At 36.9% G+C, this 21,661-nt stretch overlaps 1 protein-coding gene across 2 annotated transcripts in view; it reads left to right on the top strand.

Moving 5' to 3' along the window:
• The first annotated feature begins 2,254 nt into the window (after positions 1-2,254).
• FZD3 (frizzled class receptor 3) overlaps positions 2,255-21,661 on the top strand; it is a 92,719-nt gene continuing 73,312 nt past the window's right edge. Inside the window, exons 1-2 of one of the 2 annotated variants that reach the window (XM_032332303.1) lie at positions 2,255-2,396; positions 11,017-11,700. In XM_032332303.1, the coding sequence (XP_032188194.1) occupies positions 11,512-11,700 (189 nt within the window). In that variant the 5' untranslated portion in view covers positions 2,255-2,396; positions 11,017-11,511. The remainder of the gene's footprint in view (positions 2,397-11,016; positions 11,701-21,661) is intronic. The other variant, XM_032332304.1, reaches the window with a different exon arrangement.

Genomic DNA, 21,661 nt, shown 5'->3' with positions numbered 1-21,661 from the left:
AACCTAGGTTGTCTGAATTCCAGCCTAGTGGTTTTTCCACATGATCAGGTTGTTTGTAAATGAATAAACAAAGCCTTTGGTTGGGGGGGGAGGTCTGGGAGAGGTAGTCGATGCAATACTAAATTACCATGTACAGTATTACCAGTTAACATTTATGGTTTCAAAACGGGTTCATCCAGAAAGAGACCAGTTTTAACAACATGCTATGTCTCTCTGTGAAGTTCCCACTCATTACAGACTTTCTACTCGTGGTTACAATATGGAATGAAAGAGGAATGGGATAAAAGAAACCACCTCACTTTAACCTTGTTGAATTTGCATAATTTTATACCTTGAAAGTAAGCTTCCTGTCGACTGTCCTCTCAACCAGCACCCTCCCGGCGTCCGCTTGTGCAGCATCTCACCTGTCTAACTGCTGATACTCCTTTCCCCTTTGACCTGAATGACACCAGTCAGGCTGTGTTCAGAGTGAGCACACCAGGTCACTGAAGTTGGAAATACGTCAACATTCCTTCAAAACATCAAGACAAATTTAAAGACTACATAAGAAACACCCTACTATCCCCACCAAAATTTAAAAAACATTAACATTTTTGCTTCATGTGTGTGATTAACAGTCGAAGCCCCTTTTGTGTACTTTACAGATTTCATTCCTCTCTCTGCCTGTGTAGAGGTAATCACTATCTATGCAACTGGTGTGTAGCATACCTGTCAATTTTTTCTGCTTTTTATGTATAAGCATTCACAATATGGCTATGTGTTTTAAAGAGACACCATAATTTACGTATCTTGTACTTCACTTTTTTCAGTGTGCTATTTCTGAGATTTAATCATGTTGATATATGCAGTGATAATTTATCAATCACTCCCACCTTCTCATGTGAGCTATGATATGTCCTATACCTGACAGTTTTCATGGGATGGTGTGCAAATTTCATAAAAATACACTAGCTGCACACTTCCAGAGGTTCGTGGGTACAAGAAATCTGGAAATACATAAAGCAAGCACACACAGATTTTCATATACACTATTTGCCTCCTCACTCACCCTCAGAAAAGGCAGTGTGGCTCAACAGAACACACTGGCTTGCTTAGAATCAGCTGAAGGATCAGTATTACTTAAAACAAACAAACTGTTACTGCTCAAGTGTTTATTAAGAGAATTGAAATGTCACTTCAGATCTCATTTATTATGCTTTTTCCCACAGCTCAACATCTGATATTAAACTGTATTTGTGACTATCTAAGCTCAATACTCATTATTTATTTAACACTTATTGAGCACCTTTAAACAATTGTGGTAAAATACACTTAACATAAAATTTACCATTTTAGCCATTGTTTAAGTGTACAGTTGTGTAGTGACAAATATATTTACGTTGTTGGGCAACAGGATCAGTATTACTTAAGACCATGGGCTATCAACAGAACAAAATGATGCCTATGACGTCTAGCTTGCAAAGGGAGGAAAAGGAAGAGAAAGAAAGGTAGGTACAATGTAGTAAAAGAACAGCCTTGGCTTTGAATGAATCCAGACTCCCCTTAAAAAGCTGCGTGACTGTGGGAAAGTCACGCAATCTTTCTGAGCGTTCTTTTTCCTCATCTGAAAAATGAGAGATTGGGTTTCGATGATCTTTAAGAATTCTTTCTGAAATGGTTTATGTAGAAGAAGAAAGGGGAAACATTTTCTACGGAGAAAAAGATGGGAGAATGCTAGCAACAACCACAAAGTCCACCTGTGCACTTAAGGTGTTGGCCACGGGAGTATAAACCGTTGCCAGGAAGGTCTCCAGTCTGCTCTGTTGTTTAAGCGTGAAGTTCTGCAACAGGCCAGATACCCAATCCCATCTACACCCAGCGCCACCCTCAACATCTGTAACCCTACTCCTGACACCTCCAATCCCCGAGTCCCTAGGTCAGCACACTCGTTCTCAGAACAGGTTTTGGTCGTCTTGCGATGATAGATAGCATCCCGGGCTCGGGTGATGAGAGTCGCCGCGTTTTCTCAGCAGGGCAGGGAGGGTTTTGCAAAGAGGACTGAGTGCATTTAAAAGAAACGATTGCAGAGTTCGAAAGATCGCCGCCAGAGCAGGACAGCGCAAGGCGTACCCTACGGCGCAGAGAACAAGCCGGTGCAGGGTTTGTTGAGCGGGACCTCTCAGCTGGGCCCAAAATGGGAGCGTTTCAGCCGAGAGTGCGCAGCGCGCCTGCGTCGTGCGTGCGCGCGCGCGCGCGCGCTCCCTCGGCCGCGCGCCTCGGCGCTCCCGAAAGCTCGCGTTCGCTCTGAGGCGGCGCGCGCTGTTGTGGTCCTCGCTGGGCTCCGTTTACCTTAGGGACCCGCGGCCGCCCTGGGCCGGCGCTGCAGCCCCCTGGAGGGCGACCCCCCGAGGTGTGAGGTGAGCGACGAGGCGTGCGGCTGCCCTGCTGGCTTGGCTGGGAAAGGGCGCGCGCAGTGTGGGGAATGAGGAGGTGCCGCCGCGGCTGCCCGTTCCTCTGCCTAACCCTGTGCTGAGGAGCCACCAGCAGCTCGGCACCTCCTCCTCAGGGATCGTTATTCTCGTCGCGGCCAAAACAAAAGCCTTCGGCGCCAGGCTGTGGCGGGGGTCGGAGGGGCTCCTCGGGACCCACAGCGCGCCGAAGGGGTGCGGAGGAGCCGACTTTGGGGGGTGCAGGCTGAGATGGGCAGATGCCTGGGAGATTATTAACCCTGTGCATCCTAAGCCCGCGCTGGGCAACCTGTGGCGAGTGTGGACCGCGGCTCCCTCTCGGCCACCCTCCGCCCAAACCGTGGGCGGAGGAGGGTGTCTGGGCTGGGCGCCCACTCCCTGGGTCGGCGCCGCGGGGGCGCGTGGCGCTCGGGGGAGAGTGGGTGGAGGACGCGGCGGCCGAGGGGGCGGGGGGGAGGAGGACAATACATCTCGGGCTCCGCGCCCCGGGTGCTTGGGGCCGGCCCGAGACCCACGTTAGAATTGCCCCTTGCCTGGATGTTGTTTCAGCATTTGGCCGACCTCTTATTTCCAGTGCCTAAAAGTTGTCCCCTCCATCCCATCAGTTTCCAAAGTCTGCACTGCCTCTCAGGTGCCTCCCCCGCTGCCCTCTTTTATGCTAATGTGTATTTGCCGTGAGGGTACTGCTGGGTAATTAATAGACGGCCTCTCAAATGAAGGTGCTGTAAAAGCATTTCAGGACATTTTAACATCTTCCCAGAAGCTCGTTAAATCTCAGGAGTCTTGGAGTTAGGTGCTCTTCTGTAGGAGAAAGAGGGCTTCTCCCCCTCTCCCTTTTCTCTCTCTCTCTCTCTTTCTTTCTTTTTTCTTTTCTTTTTATTAAAGACCAAAAGCGCGTGCCATTAATTTAGCTGTGGGATAGATGTGAAGTTGAAAAGTATCCACCCAATAAAAGAGGTCCAATTTTTTGCCCAGAATTAAAATGGTATTTTGAATTTTGGTTTTCTTCTGAAATTGGGCAGATGCAGCAGCAGACCAGACCCAACGCCTATAAAAATGACTGCTGTATAAAAGTATCCAAACAAAATCTTATTTTAAAAAGGTGCTTTTGATAGACTGTAATGTTTATTTACAGGAATTGGGTTACTTTGCAAAGCCAATACTGCAAAGCAAGGAAACAAAGACCTGACTAACATGAGGGATGCTACCTCCCTCTTCAGCCTTTTAGTCTTCAGTGGTGTGCTGACAGTGTGAGGAATAGATAAATTCTTAGTTGTGTTATTAAGAAGCAAGATACTGCTTCACATCCATACTTTTAAGCAAATCAGTACTTATCTTCTTGGGGGGTGGGGGTGGGGACGAGGTCATTTACATGAACTACCAAGCCACAGCTAAGGGTAAAAAGATTCAGAGTTAGGGAAAGTAGGAAAGAGGCGTGAAAGCTTAATGGGTGGGCTTGAAGGGATGGAATTGAAGATAAAATATAATTCCCTCTCTAGCTGTCTCTCTCTGTCAATTAAAAAAAAAAAGATGCAACCCGTTCTCTTAGCCTCTTGCCTTTTATTTAGTAAAATAACACGTTCCTCCTCTACCTGCCAAATGTTTTGAAACTATCAAGAGAATAAAACCTACCATCCTATCTTCTCTTTCTTAATATTTTTTATTTATCTCATCCGCTTACTAATATTCTCTACCTTTTCACCTCTCCTAAATCTATAACAGCGTTCCATTAATAGTAGAAGGAATGACTGTTGGGCCCTTTCATTCTTTTCCTCATCTTAGCTACGATATTCTTTTGAGCTTTATTTTGTGCTTTGAATATTTAGGTAGATTTTTCTTGAGAGTTCCATGATTGAGATAATTGAAGTAGGGAATGTTGAGAGGAATTTAATAAAGTGCACATTCTTCCTTTGTATAGTACAGTGTGGAAGGCTTTGTCATTGGGAAAGGAAAAAGGAGTTTTTAAGTCCTCTGTTTCCCATTTCAGGAAAAACTCTACCTGTCTTAAATTTCATATTAGTTTGTTAGTAAAACTATAAGATTGCATACGCAAAAGTAATTCTGAGCTTATTAGTTTGTTGATGTTAGGCTTCTCTTACTCTGTTTTCTTTAGGAAACGTGGTAGGAAACAGTTCTTACATCTTTACCTTTCACAGAAGAGAGTGATGGTTGGCCTCATGGTTGTTTTTTTTTTTTTTTTTACTCCTAAAACTCTACAACTTTGGTTGCTTAAAGCTGTAGCTTCCCATGAAAAGACCAATAACGCAAATAAAAAGAGTGATTTGGTAAATGTTGAAAATTCTTCAATAAAGATTTGAGGAAGAGTAAGAACTCTTCACTGACTAGGAGGAGTTTCAACTGATGATTGCATCAAAGTGCTTTTCACTTCATTTTGCTAAGAACTATTGACACTTTTGGTGATCCAAGGAATGAAGTATTTAACTAGGTTAGTGAGCTCAGAACAACAACAACAACAAAGTCCTGATTTCCAGATTTTATCTCTCTGAAATAATTTTACAGTCAAAGCATACACTTGCTAAGGGAAAAAGTTGGGTTTGATGTTAGGGGATTTTCTGATGAGTAGATCTAATTGGAAAGGGAAAACTGGGCTGGAATTTCAATCCAAAATTATATTTTTTTTAAAGTTCAGAATCTGGCCATCCTTAAACTTTCCATTTTGGTGTTTTGAAGATTTGGGTTTTTTGGTTTTATTTATTTATTTATTTATTTATTTTTAAGATTTTATTTCTTTATTTGACAGACAGAGATCACAAGTAGGCAGAGAGGCAGGCAGAGAGAAAGGAGGAAGCAGACTTCCTGCGGAGCAGAAAGCCTGATGTGGGGTTCCATCCCAGGACTCTGAGATCATGACCTGAGCCAAAGGCAGAGGCTTTTACCCGCTGAGCCACCCAGGTGTCCCTGAAGATTTGTTTCTTAAAGTAACCCCTACACCCAGTGTGGGGCTCAAACTCACAACACCCAGCACAAATTAAGAGTCACGTGCTCCACCTACTGTGCCACTCAGATAACCAATTAACTTTCCATTTTTGTTTTCAGATCTTTTGTTAAAAGATCTTCTGGTTTCTTTAGTCTTAAAAGTAATCTTTAATTTGTAAAGTGAGGTGGATTTTGATGCCTATCATTCATTTTAATTGACCCTAGATGTGTTTGTTTTTCCTTTTTTTTTTTTTTAATAAACCTTATCACTCAACACATTGGATGATTAGGTTATTTGTGATAGTAGGTAGATGCCCAGATGGACTTTAAAAATTAGACAGATGGACATAGAGCAGAAGAGATCCTCATTCAGAGATTAATAGGAATCTAGGCCTATGAATTAAATATGAAGCTATATAAACTTAGCAACCAGGAAACAAATTTTGTGAATACATTCATTTTTTATGTAATAAAGATGTGGAAAACAAAAGGCCAGAGAACACGGTGGATTTTAGGAAAAGGAAAGTAACACTTAGAACAGTGACTATGCTCTGAATGTATATTTTGTTTCTCTTACAATAAGAAACTTCATTATTTAGAGGTAGTCATTGCTAGTCCTTGCGGTGCATTTTGGAAAACCAAAAGAAGACAAAAGAATATCGCCCCTGTTCCGACTGTAGCCATTGTGTGTGAGGCAGCCTTCGGATAGTATTTCTGAATTTGAAATGCAAAATGTTGTTTATAAGATGTCGAGAAAATTAAATCTAAACCAAGAATGATGAAATGGATCATTTTCTGTACAAAAAGTATGAATTGGGAATAGAATTACTGAACCTAATCTTTTGCTGGACCCTCTTGATAGCCCCAGGACCTACTTTGTCAGTCTTTCTTCCTCTTCACAGTTGCCACCTCCTGCTTTTCCCACCTAAGTGCTTTGGGTCTGGTTTTGCAGCTAGCCTGGAGAAAGTCTTCCGAGATTGAATCTCCTACCCCTTTATTGCTGTTTTTCGGGACAAATACTCAGCTTATTTTATTTTAAGGGCTTTTACAATTTACTGGTAATTAGGGAGTATCAGATTCCTAATATTATACATTTATAAAAATTAGATGTATCTAGACCTTTTGTTTTCTGATGGAATGATAATCAGACAACTTAGTTTTCCACATTGCTGTATGGAGAAGTGAGTGTGCCTCTCCTCCCACAAGTAGGGCATGAATAGCTGTTGCCATGTCACTCACTTTTTGATGGCCCCTGGCCCCTGAAGTTGTTTGCTCCAGTTATGTTCACTCAGCAGGTCCCTTTATTTATCTGAGATGCTGCAGATTCTACTAGTAAACAGTATAAGCTCAGGAAGAATGCCAAAATGACTGTTAACCTTTGTTTAATGAGTTGGTATATTTTGGCAGGACCTCATGGGGTCCAGGATTTTTCTCTATTTCCTGCAGGTCTGGAACTTCAACTTATAGCTTTTCTGTAGATGACTCTACCTTAGGAAAAAATGACTTTTTGCTATCCACACAGTCCTGTTTAGAAGCAGTATCTCATTGTTATTGAAGAGCGATTTGGAATTGCATATCAAAAGTTTCTTTTAAAATGTGCACACTGTTTGATTCAGCTGATCAGTGATCTGATTTTTTTCAGTACTGAAACCAGTTTTTTACTCAAACGAAATTGATCATCACTTTTTGGCTTTCCTTACTACCTGCAGTAGGGCATTAGAGTGTTCCTTTGCCTTGTTCCTTAATTAGCAGCCAATAAATCAGTGATTCAACTAGTATTTATTCTTGTTAGCTAGTCAGCACACATTGGGAGGTTTAGCAGAGTTAATTATTCCATATACAGAATAATGTTCCATTTTTTCTTCTGTTAAATCTCAGCATTTATAATATATTTAAGCAGTTGAAATGGTTTTATTCTGTGTATATATTTTTTGACTGAAATAGGACATGTATGCTATTTAGAAAATTGTTTTAATTTTATTTTTTACTTAGTGTGTTGTTACTGACTATATAATATTCCACCATGTGGTTATACCATAGTGTGTGTATTTTGGTTTTTGGTTTTGTTTTTTTAAAAAAATTATTTTTATTAACATACAATGTATTATTAGCCCCAGGGGTACAGGTCTGTGAATCATCAGGCTTACACATTTCACAGCACTCACCGTAGCATATCCCCTCCCCAGTGTCCATAACCCAACCTTCCCACCCCCCAGCAACCCTTAGTTTGTTTTGCGAGATTAAGAGTCTCTTATAATTTGTCTCCCTCCCAATCCTATCTTGTTTCATTATTTCCTTCCCTACTTTTTTTTTTTTTAATGAATCCCTTATTGGTAGACTTAGGTTATTTCTAGTTTTTTTATTCTATAGAGTGTTACTCTCATTTTGATTATGCATCATGTGTACTTGTGTGTTTATGTAGAATAAATTATAGATTTGTTGCATCAAATTGTGCACATTTTAAGGGCTTTTGAGGTAAGTAGCCATTTTTAAAATACCAGCTGTAAACCTGTTATTGGAATGTTGAAAATGTTCTCTTTTCTGCATCCTCTCCCATACTGTGTTCTTTCATTTGTTATTTCTGCCTGTCAGATCGGCAAAAGTGTTCTCTCATATTTGCATTTTTTCATTATTAGTAAAGTTGAATATTTTTGTGTGTTTGTTGGTTATTTGTAATTCATTCGTTAAATTTATGTCCTTTTCCTCCCATTTTTCTATTAAAGTGTTATTCTTTATCTGCTTTTATTTTTTAAATTTGTTTTAGGTATTACTTTTGCTAAGCGTATAATATTTAAATATAGCTATTCTCTTTAAATTACTTGGTTTTAGGGTAGAATTTCTCAAAACGTGACTTACAGACCATTTGTTACAGTACCTGAGGTGACCCTTAGAATGTAGTTCGTTCTCCAGAGTTTCAAATTTCTTAGACCTCTAAGGGGATCCATGAATCTACCGCTACACGTTAAAATTAGAGAGCCTCTCATTTGGAGGAAACATATATTCTTTTAAGATTTTTACTGCCTTATTTTCTTTTTGTCTCACTGAATTCACTTTTTTTTTTTTTAAGATTTTATTTATTTATTTGACAGAAATCACAAGTAGGTGGAGAGGCAGGCAGAGAGAGGAGGAAGCAGGCTCCCCGCTGAGCAGAGAGCCCAATGCGGGGCTCGATCCCAGGACCCTGGGACCATGACCTGAGCTGAAGGCAGAGGCTTTAACCCACTGAGCCACCCAGGTGCCCCCTGAATTCACTTTTTATTTCAATAATCATAAACTATAGTCTTAAAGTTCTAAGATTTTCATCCTATTCTAGCCTAACAATAGATTTTCCAGAAGTGTTTTGATACATGGTAATTTGGGTGTTGTAGTACATAAAGGAAACTTTTTAAAGACAGTAGGAAGCTTCACTTGTATAGGAGGAAAAGGACTAATTTAAAGTAAAGTAGGGAGAAGTATAAGGGGGTGTCCTCTAGTTTTAAAAACCCAATGAGATAGTTCTCATTCCTTCTTTTATATGATAGTCTTCTTGAACCATAAATTGAATACCTGTTTGAAAATTCATCTAATAGCACCCGGGTAGCTCAGTCAGTTAAGCAAGCATCTGCCTTCGGCTCAGGACATGATCTCAGGGTCCTTGGATCAAGCCCTGCATTGGGCTCCCTCTTCATCAGGGAGCCTGCTCTCCCTCTCCCACGCCCCCTGCTTATGCACTCTCTCTCAAATAGATAAATAAAATCTTAAAAAAAAATTAGTCTAAATGAAAATTTGAAAAATGTTGGTGTTATTATGTACATGTTCAAAAACGGAGCAGTGTTCTCTTTAGTTTTTAATTTTTTTAAGTTGAAAGCAGATGAACATGCTGCCTAAGCAATAAACTACAAAAACTGAATTTACATGGATATTTTAATACTGTAACCAAGTAAAGCTTTCAGTAGTTATTTGACACATATTTAATGATATGCATAATTGTTACTGTGTTGCACATAATTAAGCTTAAATATAAACGACTGTGTTTACTACCAGTTTTCTGTAACCAGACCTCACATTTCTGGGGCCAGCTTGAAGGAGGAAAAAAATATGGCAGGCCAAAAAGCTGTCGCAAAGATCTCTGACTTAGAGATTTTGCACAGAGAATAGTCATTTGGGGCAGGGATTGCTCATAACTTAAGTGTTTCTAATTCAGTTTTTTAGTATTCCCAATTCCTAGACTTTCCTTTTCCCTTCCACCACTCAATATCATGTACTAGAGGAAGAAATTGGAAAGATTCAGCAACTGCTTTATTTTCTTTTGGTAGTTTTTTCTGCTTAGTAACTAAAGCTTGGGATGCAGCAGTCCCAAGCATTGATAGTGAACAAAGGACAGTTTCTTCCCTGCTTCACTAAAAAGGGTCCAGGTCTCAAAGTCTAAGCTGTCGTGGTAAGCTTTAGTATTTATTTAAGTTGTCGTATTAACTTGGGTCTCTGAGAGTTTGTGAATCTGAACTCATGTGTTTTGAACATAGGCTCTTCACAACAAACACAGAAATAACCAATGTATATAAAACAAAATGAAATTTAACATCATTATTAAGCCAAATGAAAGTATCATAACTTAGTAAATGCTTTTTCCTGCCAGACCTACCTTTCAGTCTGCCCACACCCTCTCAGCCCCAAATAAGATAGGTATTCTTGCCCCTGGAAAAGTAGGGGCAAGTGAGAAGAATCTAAAGTTTACTGAAAACTGTAACTGAGAATCATTCCTATTCTTGCTGTGATTTTTTGGGGGCGGGGGGGGGGGGATTTTTTTTATTCTCTGCAGCCTGGCTATACAATGAAACATTTGTTAGTCAAATATTTCTACATCTATGATACTGCTTTTGCACTATCTGAAAAGATGATATAATGTTGGAAAAATTTCTTGATAGTACTTTTAGAACATTCTGTTTGCCAGTTCAATATTGGTTGATGGAGATCGCCCTTGTATAAGTATAATTTAGTGATAAAATTACCCAATGTTTGGTGCTACTTTACCATTTTATAAAGTACTTTTACATATATTATCTCATAATTCACTCACATATCATCCTTATCAGAGAGAGAGAGTATTTTCAGAAAGAAAAATTCTGAGTTCAGAGAAGTTAAATGATATGTTTATACTTACACAGCTAGTAAGGGACTTGAATTCGTATCTTTCAATTTATGTATATTTCACTGTTTTCGCAGATACCTTCTGCCACATCAGTTAATGTAAAAATGCACTATTAATAATTAAAACAGATACAAATTTTAAATTCAGTAATTTTGGTTATAAATATGGCATATATTTAAAGATTTTATTTATTTGTCTAAGTATGGCAGATATTTAAATTTATGACAACAGCATAAACTTTTCAAAATGGATCAGTTATAGCTTGTGACAAAGGAAAAACTGCCATTCTAGATAAGAACTTAAACTATATGTTATATTAACAATTGAAGGAAGAAGTTTTGCCTTTAGATTCTGGTTAAGGATTGTTTTAGTATTTCTGTCGCATAAATGATAAAGTAGAAAAACTATACCATGTCTCTGAAATACCCATGTAATTTATCTGTGAGGTCAGTGTGATTGATATCTGTCATCAAAGATTGTTTTCTTTATTTCTCTCTCTCTTAGTTCGTTGTTGGTGTACGGAAACACAACTGACTTTTGTGTATTGATTTTGTATCCTGCAACTTTACTGAACTCATCGAAGACTTTAATATCAAGTCTACAATATTTTGAGAGGAAATTACTAATATCTCTCATTTAAAAAAATACTTCTCAGATATTTCAATCAAGGAAGAAATAGCTCTTCTCCTAAGATGGAATCTGTTGTTTGGGAATGTGGTTGATCAACTTGATATGTTGGCCAAATGTGCCCTATGGTAATAAAATGAAAAGAAGAGACAAGATGATGTCCATTTTCCCGTATTGTGAAACCAAAACAAATGCCTTTTGTGAGACCAAGCTAACAAACCTCTGACGGTGCAAAGAGTATTTAACTGTTTGAAGAACTTAATAGTAAGATATAGAAGAAAATACTTTCAAGCTGAGACCTGCAGGTATATAAAGATCTAAAATCCTTATTGAGTGGCCTGATCAACCAAATCTCATTCAGATCCAGGAAGGATGGCTATGAGTCGGATCGTCTTCTACTTTTGGCCGTTGACTATGTTTGTGGGACATATAGGTGGGCACAGTTTGTTTTCTTGTGAACCCATTACCTTGAGGATGTGCCAAGATTTGCCTTATAATACTACCTTCATGCCTAATCTTCTGAATCACTATGACCAACAGACAGCAGCTTTAGCAATGGAGGTAAGACTTGATCTATTATTTGACATATCCTAGACAGTGATTCTTATATTGTGTTATTAACTAATCTAATGAATGTGTCTGACAAAAAAACCCAGAAGAATGTTATTTTAAACTATATCTTCTACATTAAGAAGTTACATATTTAGATTCAACTCTAGTAGATTGAGGAATTCATGTTTGGGGAATGTTACTCTTGACCTATTTTTTGATATGCTTTTATAAAGAAATATGAAACACTGAAACATGGAAGATAATAGCCATTCAGAAGTTTAAAATTGTCCAGTTATGATATGATTACATTTTTTCTGTTTGGCTGATAATAAAACCTCAGATAAAGAGTAGAATATAATAATAGTCACAGTTCAGCTCTTACTTATTGACGGGAAGGTGATCTTGTAAAGTAAGTTCTTTGTTCAGCCTTTAGGCTGGGGGTTTATGGTATTTGAATATTCTTAAAATTAAAAAAAAAATTTTGGCTTTACCACTCACATCAATTTAAGAATTATAACTCCTGGTAAACAAAAAAGGTTTGGGTGGTATAAAATTTTCTCTGCCCTTGACCTCTCCCAAACTTTGCAAAAAATGTGTTGTCTTACCTGAATTTTTCTAATGGTAATTTTTCAGGTAACTTTTTAATTATTTTACTTTGAAACTATGACAAATTAATGGCTATAGTGAACAATAGGTTTAATTAAGTGTGCATGCATTTCTATAGAGGCTTTAGAATTGTGAACAAGGATAATATGTTTACCAGATAGAGCTAGGAGGCAGCAGGTGGTGACAATAGGAAGCATAGGCTTTGGAGTTATACAAACCTGGGTTTGAATTCTAGCTTTACCACTTTCTAGCTGTATTACTTTAGGCAAGTTATGTGAACTTTCATTACCATAGTTTCTTTGCTTGTAAAGTGGAGCTAATAATTATACGATAATGTTTTGTAATTTAGTCCTGTATCTATTGTTACAGTGCTTTCAGCACATTGAAGGCTATATGTTTTAGGAATGCTATCATTTTATGGCAAAAACCAAAGATTCATTACTTCCAAGTAAACTAACATAAATGTGTCTGGGAAAATTTGTAGAAAGATGATTATAGATTTTGAAATGTGCAAGGTATATTATATATTCCAGACTACTAGAGCGGTTGAACAAAACATTTTCTGCTCTTCTAACTATATAAGTCTAACTGGTAAAGAGATTTGGTATAGACTATCAGATTAGGATACAAAATGGATATTGGTTTAATACATTAATTTGGTTCTGGACATAGTAGTCCTTACTGTGTATTGAACCCATCAATTCTCTTACAAAACAATTGAAGTAGGAATACCTTTGTTTTTAGTATCATTATGTCAGTATAACTCCTTTAGAAAGCAAATAGGGTACTAAGAAGCAAGTTACCAAGATATTTGAACTGATTTGGGTTCTTTTATCTCTGCTTCGTAGTAGCTTTGAACTTTGAGCAAGTCACTTAACAATTTCCTTAGCCTTGGTTTCATTTGTGAAAAGGCAGTAAATAACAAAAAACCTCAAAGGCCTGTTAGGATTAAACTTATAAAGTAGCTAGCAAAGTGTATGGCACACAGTAGGTTAACTTCAGATGATTCTATTCCAACTACCATTTCTAAATGATCCTAAAGAGAAAGTACTAGAAAGATAATGTATTTGTTCCAAGTGAACTTGCATTCCTAGGTGTATGCTCTTGGGACATTCAAAATAATGGCATAGTAAGCTATCACTACCCTCCTCTTAGAGTTGCATGTGTAGTCTAGATCTTTTATTGGCAATAAGGTTGCTTCTGTTTAAATTCCACACATTAGGAGAGAGCATCTAGGTGGGCAATATTTTCTGAGAGAAAGCTCTAGTTCTTTGAAGCAAACAATGCTGCATGGTTGTCATATCAAGACACTGATGCCCTTACAGAATTGTCAGACAGTTTGAGTATAAAGTTTCTGTAATAGCAAAGGGCAGGAAACTTAGTAGTTTCCATCCTTCCAGATAGACGTAAGGAAACAAGGACATGGAAACTCAGCAGTTTCCATCCTTCCAGATGGAAGTGAGGATTCTTGGGTCCTTACAAGGACTTGAATCTGCCTGATGACACCCTTTATCTCTGATCTTAGAGTGTATCTGTCAACTTTTACCAGGAGGCAAGTAGTTGGAGCAAATTGAAGAACATTTTTGAGTGTTCACTGTGGGACAGGGGTGAGTTGAAAGATAGTTTCTTAGGGCTAGCATCATTCTGCTTTCCCATGTTTCAAGTCTGCTTTGGGTTCATGTCCTGTACTGATCTGGTGAATCATAATGAGTGCCCAGAAGAGAATAGTACATGATAGTGAGCTAGGATACCACAGATGAGAGAAAATACAAAAATCTGGGTTATTTCAAATATGATTATTCACAGTCAGGTCAGTTGGCTGTTCTTTCATTGTAGGTGTAAGATTCTTTGTACTTTCATTGAAATTGGAACATGTTTAAATAAATGGGTTAAGTTTCAAGTCATTACGTTGGAAAGAAAAAGATCTTTTCTAATGTGTTTATTATTCTCTATTTCTCCTTCGAAAACATACTCATCTATACACAACATACACACTAAATTTTTATGAGTTCTTAACTTGGTATCTTTTCCCCTGCCAATGGTTTTTGATAGGGAAAAAATAAAACAAAATAAAACTTCTCATTCCTGAGTTTCCTAAACCATTTTGAGCTATCCAAATTTTCTAAGTAAATTTTGGGAGCTGTCCCAGCATGGACAACAAATTGTCAACAAATTGTTAGTAACTACCTTTACCAACCACACATTATCAGGTATTTATGACTGCAGTGGTAATGAAAGAGATCTGAACTGTCTTCCCCGGTATAATGGATAATTAATACAGGTTGGATAGGAAGGACACAGTTTAGTGAAATAGGGATAGGAAAATTTTGTATTTTGCTGCTAACTAGTTTTATAACTTCTTTATGTTGGTTTCCTCTAGGAAGTGAATGTCTTTCACTGTCCATTTATAAGGTTGTTAAGATCAAATGATATGGGATGCCTAGGTGGCTCAGTTCATTAAGTATCTGCCTTTGGCTCAGGTCATGATCCCAAGGTCTTGGGATTGAGTCCCACATCGGGCTCCTCATTCAATGGGGAGGCTTCTTTTCCCTCTGTTTCTCCCTCCCTCTTCTCCTTCTGCCTACCACTCCCCCTGCTTGTGGCTCTCTCTGTCTCTGACAAATAAATAAATAAAATCTTTAAAAAAAAAAAAAAAGGTCAAATAATGTAAGTGGTATGTATATGTAAAAAACTGAAAGTTAAAGTGCTGTGTGAATGCAAAGCAGTAGTCCTTATCGCCTATCACCCTGATTAACTTCAGTTAGTGTGTGGAACAAGCATTCATCTCTTTACAATATGGATCACTTGTCTACTCTTTTTTTTAAAGAATGAGAGAGAGGGAACCCACACACTCAAGTCAGATGTGGGGGTGGTAGAGAGAATCTTAAGCAGGCTCCATGCCCAGTGTAGTCCCTGATTCGGAGCTTGATCCTGTTACCCTGAGATCATGACGTTGAGCTGAAATCAAGAGTAAGACACTTAGGGAATGCAAGGCTGTGCGACCACTCTGGAAAACAGTGTGGAGGTTCCTCAAAAAACTGAAAATAGAGCTACCCTATGACACCAGGGATTGCACTACTGGGTATATATCCTAAGATACAAACGTGCTCCGAAGGGGCACGTGCCACCCAAATGTTTATAGCAGCAATGTCCACAATAGCCAACTATGGAAAGAACCTAGATGTCCATCAACAAATGGAATGGATAAAGAAGATGTGGTATATATATACAATGGAATACTATGCAGCCATCAAAAGAAATGAAATCTTGCCATTTGCGACAACGTGGATGGAACTAGAGGATATTATGCTTCACGAAATAAGTCAGTTGGAGAAAGACAACTATCATATGATCTCCCTGATATGAGGAAGTGGAGACGCAATGTGGAGGGTTTGGGGGGTAGGAAAAGAAAAAAATGAAAGAAGATGGATCAGGTGGGAGAAAAAACCGTAAAAGACTTGATCTCAAAAAACAGAGGGTTGCTGGAGGGGAGGGGGTACGGGAGAGGTGGGTGGGGATATGGACTTTGGGGAAGGAATATGCTATGATGAGTGCTGTGAAATGTGTAAACCTGGCGATTCACAGACCTGTACCCCTGGGGGATAAAAGAACATTATATGTTTATTAAAAAAAATTTTAATTAAAAAAAAAGAGTAAACTGACTTAGCCACCCAGGCTTCCTTACTCTTTTTTTTTTTTTAAAGAAACCAGACCGCTAAAGAATAATCAGAGGAAAAAACTCTTGGGATTGTTTATGTTTGCCTCCATTTCTTGTTTCCTTTTGTCATCCTCATTAAAGATTTTGTGTTGTATGGGAAAGCTGGCAGTGAGATACATCCTACAAGAAACACAGAACCTAAAAGCTGAAAATGCTGGTATCTTTTTTATGATTCATTAAGAGCAAAGCATGTTTGAACCAGTCTTCATGTTATCCAAACTCAAACTGTGACTTTAAAAAAAAAACTTTTATTGTAGATAATTTCAATTTTATAGAAATATAGATAAGATAGTATAATGGATACCATATACCAATTACCCATCATCCAGCTTCAGAAATTATCAACTCACAGCTAGTTTTGTTTCATTTATGACTACACATCCAACTGGGTTACTTTGAAGCAAATCTCAAACACCATAATTTCATCTATAAATATTTCCGTATTTATCTCTAAAAAGTAAAACTCTTTCAAAATATATAAGCACCATATCTTTATCACTTCCTCCATATCATCAACTCTCTAGTAAATTCAAATTACTCTGATTATTTCAGTTTTTTTTATAGTGGCTTTTCAAATCAGGATTCATATATTGCATTCAACTGTTATGTCTCTTAAGTGTTTTTTATTATATAATTTCTTCTTCCCTTTCCTCTCTCCTTTTTCTCTTACAATATGTTTGCCCTGTAGAGTTTCCCATAGTCTTTATTTTGCTGATTGCATCCCTGTGGTTTTGTTTACCAAGTTCCCTCTGTCTCCTTTTTTGATTTTTTTTTTTTTAAGAAAACTTCTTAGGCACATAATATCTGGTTGTCACTCTTTATAATTTTGGCAGCCATTCATGATCCTCTCCTAGATTGTTAATTTCATTAAAATTTTGCAAAATGGTGATACTCTAATTCTGTCATTCTTCATTTCTCAGCTGGGCTGGAATGCTTTATAAACAGAAACAACTTCTTATTGACTGTTAGGCTACAAAGTTACTCTCCTGTACAGTTTATATAAGAAAGACAGGATAAATTCTTGATCATTCTCCAGTATTTATTAGTTTTTTAAGATAATGAGTTGATTCCCAGACATGCTTCAAAGGTGATCAATGAAGTCTTTTTGTTTTTTTTTTCCAAAGTATCATTATAAACTCATGGATTTAACATATTTGATGTGTTTCAATCCATTGCAGTTACTGTTCTTCCTACTGGCACTCTAATAGCATTGTCTTTGGTAGTGGGAGGCCTCTTCAAGGTAGGCTCCTGGTTTTGACACTACCCTAGTAGTCTGTCATGGCTTCTTTGCTTTTTGGTATGATCCAAAGAAACTCTTTTCTTAAAAATCTGAATTTTCTTAAAATTCTTGAAGTTTGAATCAGAGATTTCTTTAGAGTGCACTGGTTCCTTTTAGTTGGAAATGATATTTAGAGACCACTATTTGGGTTCTAAGCCTATTGATCCTAGGTTAGTCATTTTTAGGCCTATTTGTGGACAAAGCTAGGAAACACTTTTTTTTTTTTTAAAGAAAAGTACATCATGAGTTTTTACTGATGCTTTCAATTCAAATAATAGTGCAAAATTTTTATTTAACATTTAAAAATCTTGTTTCTCTTTTTCTAATACTAAAGCTTTATGTACATACACATTATAGAATTTAAGAATATTAGCATTATTACTAACAATATGATTACTGAAAGGAGTTTCATTTTTTTTTTATACTTCTTTTTGTCCTTAGGGGTGTAACTCACCACAGACATATAGTAAAATTACTGTATTTTAAAGTTAACTACTTCTCTGTGTGGTTAAACTCAATACTTATTTAGATTCATTACGTTTCATTGTTTGAGGAATGACTTTAAAAAAATTTTTTGGGTTAAGTTTCTTTCTTTCTAATTAATTGTTTTGAAACTTTATACATAGTAACAAGATACATTCAGAGAAAGTCTAGTTTCTGGCCCTTCCCTTCTACCTTTTTCTTTCCTTCCTCTTAAAACATAGTCATATAAAGGTTTTTGTTTATTCTTCCATTAAAAAGTTGGTAAATGCAATATAATATTTATATAAAATGTTTATGTAATGTCTGTCCATGTATATTTTTCAACTTTCTTTGGTATAGTGTCATACTATTTGTTTTTTCTGTTCCTTTAAGAATTTATCATAGATATTCCATAGTAGTATTTATAGGTATTGCTCATTAAAAAATTTTTTTAGAATTGGCAAAATACATACAAACTTCATCATTCAAACTCTTTAGGTTCAGTGCATTAAGTATATTCATCTCGTTATGCAGTCATCACCACTATTCATCTCTAGCACTTTTTAATCTAACAAAACTAAAACTCTACCAAGTAAACAGTAACTCCCCATACTACCTTCCTTCAAGCCCCCGGCAACCACATTCTTTCTCTCTGAATTTAACTATTCTGGTACCATAATATAAAAGGTATCATGATATTTGTCCTTTTGTGATTAGCTATTTCACTTAACATCATGTCTTCAAGGGGCGCGTGGGTGGCTCAGTCGTTAAGCGCCTTCGCTTAGGTCATGATCCCAGGGTTTTGGGATTGAGTCCCACATGCGGCTCCCTGCTTAGCAGGAAGCCTGTTTCTCCTTCTCCCACTTCCCCTGCTTGTGTTCCCGCTCTGGCTCTCTCTCTCTCTGTCAAATAAATAAATAAAATCTTTAAAACAACAACAACAACATAACGTCTTCAGGGTTTATCCTTGTAGCATATGCCAGAATTTCCTTCCTGTTTAAATCCAAATAATATTCCGTTCTATGTGTATACCACACTTTGTTTATCCACTCATCCATCAAACACTTGTGTTGCTCCTACCTTTTGGGCTATTATGAATAATGCTGCTATGAACATGGGTGTTTAAGTTCCTGCTTTCAATTTTGGGGGATATATATACCCAGAAGTGGAATTGCTGGGACATACGATAATTCTGTGTTTAATTTTTTGAGGAACCGCCTTACTGTTTGCCATAGCAACTGCTCCATTTTACATTCCCATCAGCAGTGCCACAAATGTTCCAATTTCTCCACATCCTTGTCAACACTTGTTATTTTCTGGGTTTGTTTTTCTTTTCTTTTTTTTTAATAGTCATGCCATATGGGTGTTAAATTGCCCTTACTTTTTTTTTTTTTTTTTTTTTTTTACTCAATTCCTATTGATGGACTTTTGGGTTGTTTTTAGTCTTTTCCTTTTGAAATCAAGGCTTGTTCTTACTCATTTTTGTATGCCTCAAATCCAACAAGTGCCTCCACATAGGAACTGCTAAATTACTAGAAAATAAAAATGTTTGTATTAATTAACAAATTTAAGTCCCTTAAGAGGTGAGAGTAGTCTTGATCATGTTTATATTATACCTAAGCAGTTAATTTCCTTCGGTTGTAAATAGAAGTGTGCTTGATGGGGATGGTAGTCCCAGTTCCAAGGGCACCATATAACTATGAACACTGGTATTTTACTTTGCCTTTTGAGGGTTGGGGAGTAAATCAAAGTGACTCAGAGCTTTAGGCAGGCATCATGTGTTTGTACTTTTAAATGTTGTAATTAAGCAAAAGAACAGAAGCAACCTGTCTTTCCCATCTCTAGGGCTCTAATGTTCCTTCTGCATTAAATAGTCTCTTCTTGATCTTTGTCAAATTCTAATGGCTATACTTGATACATTATTAAATAGGAAAAAAAAGGAGTGGATAACATTATATATGGTATCACCCTGTTTTTGTTAAAAAATACATGTGTGTGTGTTTATGCGGAGTAAGTGATCTGGAAGGATTTTCACCAAGGCCAACAGTGGTTTCCTGAATTAGCACAATTTATGTTTCCTGTGTCCTTATTTAATATTTTTAAATTTTTCTATAAGAAACACATGCTTTTAAAATAGTTAAATGGTTAGTGCAGAAACTTGATTTTTAATAATCCCAACCACTCTTTGTTGTTTAGTTCTCAGTTACAGTACCCAAGAGTTAGTATTTATTAAATATATTTTGGTTCAATGACTGAAAAACAAGGAAGAACTTGGTAAATGCCACAAGAAAGGATTCAAAAGAGAGAAGGAAGGATCTTCTGCGAAAGGGATCAATTGTAGACAGTATTTGAATGGGCCTTGAAAAGTTTTGTTGTTGTTGTCTTTTGTAAGAGAATAGTGTAATATACTCCTATGTAGTAATAATTATTAACATTTTCTTGGTAGGGCTTTTTAGAAAATGAAATTTGATTGCAATTCATGGTTTGTATCATCAGGTTACATGCCCTATCAGATTTACTTCCCTTATTGTCTTTTGTTTGGGTTTACTCTTAATGTGGTTTTATCAAAGCAAACCTACAGTCTAATGAAGTAGCTTGAGAAGTCTATTGTGTGACAGGGAAACCAGTCCGGAATTAAGAATCTTCTAAATTGAAAAATGTACATATAAGCAATGGGGAATTAATAGCATTAGTTATTCTGAGTTGAAAAAAAAAAAACTTTAAAATTTTTTTTTTCATTTTCTTATGTGACAAATCACTTTAAAGGAATACCTTTAAAGTACTTATTTTCAATTAAATTATGAAGTGTGGTAGAATTTTGTTTGTAAGGTTTTATCTTTTGAGAAAGATCATAGTTTAGAACTGTTGATGATATTTGAAAAATATTAAAACTTCCTTAAAAGTCAAGTTTTATCGCTTCTCTGGGAATTCCCCTTTGACTTAAGAAGATAAACATGTTCATCTCATAATGGCAAATTTCTGTAAATCACCTTACTGAAATATTGTTGGAAAGTGTTTAGTACCCTATCTCAAGACATTTTTTAAAATTAAGATCTGTAGAAGAATAATCTGTAGGATTAAAGGTGTTTTTCAAACCTAGAATTTTTAAATACAAAATAATTCTTAAAGCTTTAGAAGTTACTGAGAATTTATTTTTACAGAAAAGGAGTTTTTAAAGGATCTTACTTTAAATCACATGGAATTATTCTAAAAAGTTGTTTTTGAATAACTTCTTATTCTATTTTGGATCTGAAATATAATGAATACCATATTTTGAATTTCCAAGGCCATTCCACTGTTGGTTTCACGTTTAGGGAATTTAGTCATAATATTCCCAAACGCAGTAGGATACAGTTTCTATGGTTACCAGACCCTTTGTAGAGTGACAAAGATTGGAATTCTGATTCTCATGAGTCAAATTTTGGCCTTTGACTCTGTCCCCTTTTCATACCCCTTGCTAAGCTTGGGCTGTTGCTGTGCTTGAAGGCTTGTCAGCTAGCAGGTTCCTATGGTAACAGGAATGGAAATTTGAAAGAAGAAAGAGAATGGGAGCACAAAGGCTTGGTTGATTTGAATTTGAACAAAGAATGGAAGGTTCCATGTAGTGCACCTTTGTTGTAGAAACCAGAAATTTAATTTTAGAAAGTTACTTTTCAGTTTGTAAACTTCCTATACCCTGGTTGATTTAGTCAACAAAAAGCATTACTGTTTAAGGAGGTACGCAGTAGGAATCTTCAAAAAATTTAAGTTAAATTGTTTTTCTATTTGATAGAGCTTTAATAGTATTATCCAATATATTCTCAACTTTACAGTATTCAGGCTACCTCTTTTCATTTTGATTTTGCTGAGTTTAACTCCAATGAGTTAAAACCAAGGTGATTTGCTCATTTGAAAAATAGTAATAT

This window comes from Mustela erminea, chromosome 2, assembly GCF_009829155.1.
Source record: "Mustela erminea isolate mMusErm1 chromosome 2, mMusErm1.Pri, whole genome shotgun sequence".
Taxonomy (NCBI): domain Eukaryota; kingdom Metazoa; phylum Chordata; class Mammalia; order Carnivora; family Mustelidae; genus Mustela; species Mustela erminea.
The sequence above is the reverse complement of the archived record's forward strand: the minus strand, read 5'-3'. Positions and strand labels throughout refer to the sequence as shown.